Genomic DNA, 6,373 nt, shown 5'->3' with positions numbered 1-6,373 from the left:
ATATATATATATATATATATATATATATATTATATATATATATATATATATTTGTATGTGTATATATCATCATCATCATCATCATCATTGTCGTTTAACGTCCGCTATTCGTCCTCATCTTGTTTGTTGTTAACACAACGTTTCGGCTGATATACCCTCCAGCCTTCGTCAGGTGTCTTGGGGAAATTTCGAACCTGGGTTCTCATTCCTATCGATGTTACTATTATTATTATTATATTATTATTATTATTATTATTATTACTATTATTAATCAGGTCGCTGCCGTGAATCGAACTCGGAACCTTGGGATTAGTAGCCCGCGCTCTTAACTACTACGAACAGAAAGATGAATATAATGCCACTAAGCATTTTGCTCAGTATGCTAATGACTCTGCCTGTTTGCCACCTTAATAATAATAATCCTTTCTACTATAGGCACAAGGCCTGAAGTTTTTGGCAAGAGGGGTTTGGATGATTACATTGACTCCAGTACTCAACTGGTACTTAATTTATCAACCCTGAAAGGATGAAAGATGAAGTTGATCTCGGTACAGTTTGAACTCAGAATGTAAAGATAGACAGAAAAAAACCCAACTATATTTAAAACTGGACAGTAGGGTGAAGGGTTTTTTTACGATTTTTAATTTCATGCTGGTAGTGCAGAAAAGTTGCGAATGGACATCAAAATCCATTTTTTTTGTCCCTTGTGGAGCATAGGGCCTCAACAGTTATTTTCCACTTTTTGCAGTCATTAGGCCTGTTTCTTGGCTGTTTCCCATGTCAGGTCGATGATCCTGAGCTCATCCAAAATGCTCCGCTTCCATGTCTGCTTCGGGTGTCCTCACTTCCTCTTCCCCTGCGGGTTCCAGTCAAGTGCTTGTGTCACATTTGAGGGTTCTTTCCGCAGTGTGTCCCCAATCCATCTCCATTTCCTTCGTCTAATCTGAACATGTATGGGCTCCTGGTTGGTAAAATAACTGGTGTAAAATCTTAGAACTTTGTGACAATATCTTGTCTCTACAAATGCATGGAAAAATGGAAAAAGTGGGAAAAAAAACACCTCTACTTATTTATTAACTACTTAGATGACCCTGTACTATCAAAAATGATGGCTAATTATAGTATTTTATATATAAATAAATAAGGTGCAAAAGGAGGTACATAATCACACATACAAACATTCACACACTTCCCTTGTACACGCACACACATATACTCACACAGAGTTGAAACGCTGATTTTTTTTTCACCCCTTCCTTCCTTATTTATCTATCACCCATTCCTTTCGCTCACTGCTCTTACTTTCTCTAACTCCCTCTCAGTCAGGGCTATTACTCTCACTACTTCTCCTTCACTGGATTACTATTTTCTCTCTTCTTCCACGTCTAGCATGATTCTGGATAAATATATATACATATATATAAAAACACTACACTCGTTTTTATATTAGGAGATGAAATACAGTTTTCTTTGCATCTTCTTCAGGTAGCTTTTAAATGACTGTGATGAAATTACTCTAAAATACAACTTAAACATGTCTTTTCTGTTACTTCATCTTTTGCCTCCACAAAGAGAGATGGTGGGGGGACTGTAATTTATATCTACATGAAAAATTTTCTGAATTTGATAATTTACAGTATTTTTGCATATTTTGAGGCATTTGTAGAGGCAGAAGATGAAGTCACAGAAAAAATAAAAAACATGTTTGAATTGTATTTTAGATGCAAGGAAAACTGTGTTTTATAGTTAATAAATAAATAGAGGCATTTTTTTCCCCACTTCTTCTATTTTTGGATGCATTTGTGGAGACAGAAGATATTGTCGTAAAGTTCTAAGATTTTTGCACCAGTTATTTTGATGTCCATTCACAACTTTTTTGCACTACCCCCATCACGAAATTGAAAAAAATCATGACAAAACACTCCACCCTTCTGGACAGGGATTGAAACCCAAACATCAGTTAGTAGAAAGACAAACACCCTTATCCAACAGGCCATGAAAGCAATAATAATAATAATCATAATAATCCTTTCTGATATAGGTACAAGGCCAGCAATTTTGAGGATTTGGGTAATTTTATTACATCAACCTCAGTGCTCAATTGGTACTTATTTTTATCAACCCTGAAAGGACAAAAAGCAAAGTCAACCTCAGCAGAATTTGAACTCAGAATGTGAAGATAGACAAAATGCTGCTAAGCATTTTGCCTGGCATGCTAACAATTCTGGCAGCGTGCCACCTAAATAATAATAATCCTTTCTACTATAGACACAAGGCCTGAAATGTTTTTGGGAGGGAAGGGGGTTAAGTTGATTACATCAACCCCAGTACTCAACTGGTATTTAATTTATTGACCCTGAAAGGATGAAAGGCAACGCTGACCTTGGCAGAATTTGAACTCGGAATGTGAAGATGGATGAAATGCCACTAAGCATATTACCAGGTTGGCTCACACTTCTTTTCTACTCTAGGCACAAGGCACAAAATTTTGGGGCCAGCCGATTAGATCAATCCCAGTACACAACTGGTACTTAATTTATAGACCCCAAAAGGATGAAAGGCAAAGTCGACCTTGGTGGAATTTGAACTTAGAACATAAAGACAGACAGAATACCGCTAAGCATTTCATCTGGCATACTAACAATTCTGTCAGCTCACTGCCTTAACTAACCGAAATATTGAGCACACTCTGTCTTCTTTTGTATTCAACAAATACATATAATTATTGGTATCACTTGATTACATAATCAAGGTAATTGCATATGGCAAAGTCAATGTTAATTAACAGCATAAGGTTGTAAATGTTTTTTAATTATCAATAAAAAAAATAATTTGTGGAATGTTCAGTGTTTATTTGATATTTTCAGTGGAGGCACAATGGCCCAGTGGTTAGGGCAGTGGACTCGTGATCATAGGATCGCGGTTTCAATTCCCAGATTGGGCGTTGTGAGTGTTTATTGAACGAAAACACCTAAAGCTCCACGAGGCTCTGGCAGGGGATGGTGGCGAACGCTGCTGTACTCTTTCACCACAACTTTCTCTCACTCTTACTTCCTGTTTCTGTTGTGCCTGTAATTCAAAGGGTCAGCCATGTCACACTGAATATCACCGAGAACTATGTTAAGGGTACACGTGTCTGTGGAATGCTCGTTTCAGTCATTATGCAGCTGCCATGCTGGGGCACTGCCTTGAAGAATTTTTAGTCAAATGAATCAACCCCAGCACCTATTGTTGGGAATTAAGCTTCTTACCACACAGTCACTAGTACGTTTAATGACATATGAATAAAAAGATTCTAAAAGCTACTCTTTATGTGATAAAATGACTGTAGTCAGTATTTCAAATAAGAAAAAAACGATAACTATTAAATGAGACTATCCCAGTAGATTACTGGTACTTAATTTTATAAGCCCAGAAAAATTAAAGATAAAGTTTGATTTCATTTTCTGCTATAATTCCATTCACATCCAGGATGTTTTATAGGAATATTAAATCTACCCCAGTATTTCACTGCTACTAAATTTTATCAACCCCAAAAGGATGAAAGGTAAAGTTTGTGTTAGTCTTCTATTATAATTCCATTCACATCCAGCATGTTTAATAGGAATATTAAATCTACCCCCAGTATATCACTTGTAATTTCTCTATGAACCCCAGAAAATTGAATGGTAAAGTTAATGTTAGTCTTCTAGTAAAATTTCACTCACATCTAGATTGTTTTATAGGCATCTACTCCAATATATCACTGGTACTTTATTTTATCAGCCCCAGAAACAGGTAATTTCAAGTGGTCCAAGAGAGAAAAATCAAGGAAGACATGGTGAAAATATATGGGGAAAAGAAGTGATTCAAGATGGAGAACTTCACAAAACTTTACAATAAAAGCCTGTAACAAGTGCGAGAATGATGCTGAAGATTTGTTCAACACTTGCAAGTATGGTAAAAAAAAAAAGATGTAAAATAAAGATGACTATACATTTACAAAAATACATATATATATATACAATACATAAATATAAATAGACCCCCTTTGGTCATTAATGACCATGGAATTGCTCCTAGAAAATTCCCATCTGAGGCATAAATCCAGGCAGGAATGTTTACAGAAGACCAGCAGTCATCCATGCATACCAGTTTCCCCTCTCCATGCCACTGATGTTACCCAAGGGAAAGGCAAAGGCTGATACAGCTTGGCACCAGTGATGTCGCAATTCATTTCTACAGCTGAGGGAACTGGAGCAATGGGTTGCTGAAGAACACAACACACAGGTTAGCCTGGGAATTGAACTCACTACCTCATGATTGTGAGTCTAACGTTCTAACCATTGAACCATGTGCCTTCAAGCATACAATACATACAGACATATATATAGGTGTAGGAATGGCTGTGTTGCAAAGAACTTTGCTTCCTAACCACATGGTTCCAGGTTCAGTCCCACTACATGGCACCTTGGGCAAGTGGCTTCTACTATAGCACCAGGCTGACCAAAGCCTTGTCAATGGACTTGGTAGTGGAAACTGAAAGAAGCTCATCATATATATCACAATGTGTGTGCTTGTGTCTGTTTGTTTCCCCACCACCACTTGACAACTAGTGTTGGTGTTTTACATCCCTGTAACTTAGCAGATCAACAAAAGAACCTGATAGAATAAGCACCAGTGTCAATTCATTTGAGTAAAGAAAGTTCTTCAAGGCAGTGCTCCAGCATGGCCACAGTTTAATGACTGGAACAAGTGCTTTCTTTTTTTAAAGCTGGTACTTATTCTATCGGTTTTTTCTGCTATGTTATGGGAATGTAAAAGTACCAACACTAATTGTTAAGTGGTTGTGGGAAACAAACACACACACACACACAAATGACCCCAGGATTTATTTTGTTTTAGCCTAGTACTTATTCTAAGTGTTGGTGGTGGTGGTGGGGGGGCATAAACACATCAACATCAGTTGTCAAGCAGTGTTGGGGGACAAACATAGACACAAAGGCACACACACCTGGATATATACATGACAGGCTTCTTTCAGTTTCCGTCTACCAAATCCACTCACAAGGCTTTGGTTGGTCCAAAGCTATAATAGAAGACACTTGCCCAAGGTGCCATGTACTGGGACTGAACCTGGAACCATGTGGCTGGGAAGCAAGCTCCTTACTACACAGCCAGACCTACATATCTATCTATCTATCTATCTATCTACATACATACATACATATATATATATAGTAGAATGACAATACAGCTATGACCACCACTACTGTCCCTGCAACAGTAACAACTACCTACCTCTGTAATATATTACGCAACAAGGTCAGTCCATCTACAAGCAGTTTCTTCTGGTTCATTTGTTGTAAGGTATTGAGTGCAGCAATTACGGAGTCTATTCCTGCAGATAAGAAAGATAAGGGAGACAGATGCAAAGAAAATATGTATATATATATTTTTTTAAAATTCTTTTACTTGTTTCATTCATTTGACTGTGGCCATGCTGAAGCACCACCTTGAAGGGTTTTTAGTTGAACAAATTGACCCCAGGACTTATTTTTTTTAAAGCCAAGTACTTATTCTGTTGGCCGCTTTTGCCAAACTGCTAATGTTACAGAGAAATAAACACACCAACATTGGTTGTCAAGCAGTGATAAGGGGACAAATACAGACACGACTGGCTTCATAGGCTGAAGTCGTACTGCCACATAGTGTGTCTTTATTTTGCAGTGCTTTTCCCCTCTCTGCTAATTTTTGTGATGCTTGAAACAAAGGAACAGCATGCTTGTGTGAAATTCTGTTTTCTACCGGGGTAAATGGCAGCTGAAACAATTATCATACTTCAAACAGCATACATGGATGCTGCCATGAGCAAAACACAAGTTTATGAGTAGTTTCCATGCTTTAGGAAATGGTCACTTGTTGCTTGAAGACCAACTTTGTTCAGAGCTATCATTGACCTCCCTAACAAATGAAAACTTCATGAAAATTCATGAACTGATCTTGGAGAACTGTCGCCGAACAATTGACGAACTTGTTGATATGACTGGTGTGTCCTGGAGCTCCTGACAATGAATTTTATGTGAGGAATTGTGAATGAAAAGAACTGCTGCAATATTTGTGCCTCACCTGTTAATGGAAGATCAAAAGCAGTCATGACTGAATTCATGTGGTGAACTGAAAGAACAGTTGGAAGTTGATCTGAACCTTTCTGATGAAAGCCGGGGCTATGGCTACAACCCAGAAACAAAGTAGCAATCAAATCGATGGATGTATTTGAGGTCATCACACCCCAAAAAAGCACGTCAAGTGAAGTTCAATGTCAAGATGATGCTGATTTATTTCATCGATACAAAAGGAATTGTCCACACAGAATTTATTCCTCCTGGTTAAA

At 37.7% G+C, this 6,373-nt stretch overlaps 1 protein-coding gene across 1 annotated transcript in view; it reads right to left on the bottom strand.

Annotated features, from left to right (window-relative positions):
- Nucleotides 1-6,373, bottom strand: part of LOC106878278 (uncharacterized) — a 194,885-nt gene that overhangs the window by 88,044 nt on the left and 100,468 nt on the right. Inside the window, exon 10 of the mRNA XM_052977847.1 lies at nucleotides 5,281-5,380. Within this exon, the coding sequence (XP_052833807.1) occupies nucleotides 5,281-5,380 (100 nt within the window). The remainder of the gene's footprint in view (nucleotides 1-5,280; nucleotides 5,381-6,373) is intronic.

Source organism: Octopus bimaculoides, chromosome 29 (genome assembly GCF_001194135.2).
Source record: "Octopus bimaculoides isolate UCB-OBI-ISO-001 chromosome 29, ASM119413v2, whole genome shotgun sequence".
Lineage (NCBI taxonomy): Eukaryota > Metazoa > Mollusca > Cephalopoda > Octopoda > Octopodidae > Octopus > Octopus bimaculoides.
This window is presented reverse-complemented; position numbering and strand designations above follow the sequence as displayed.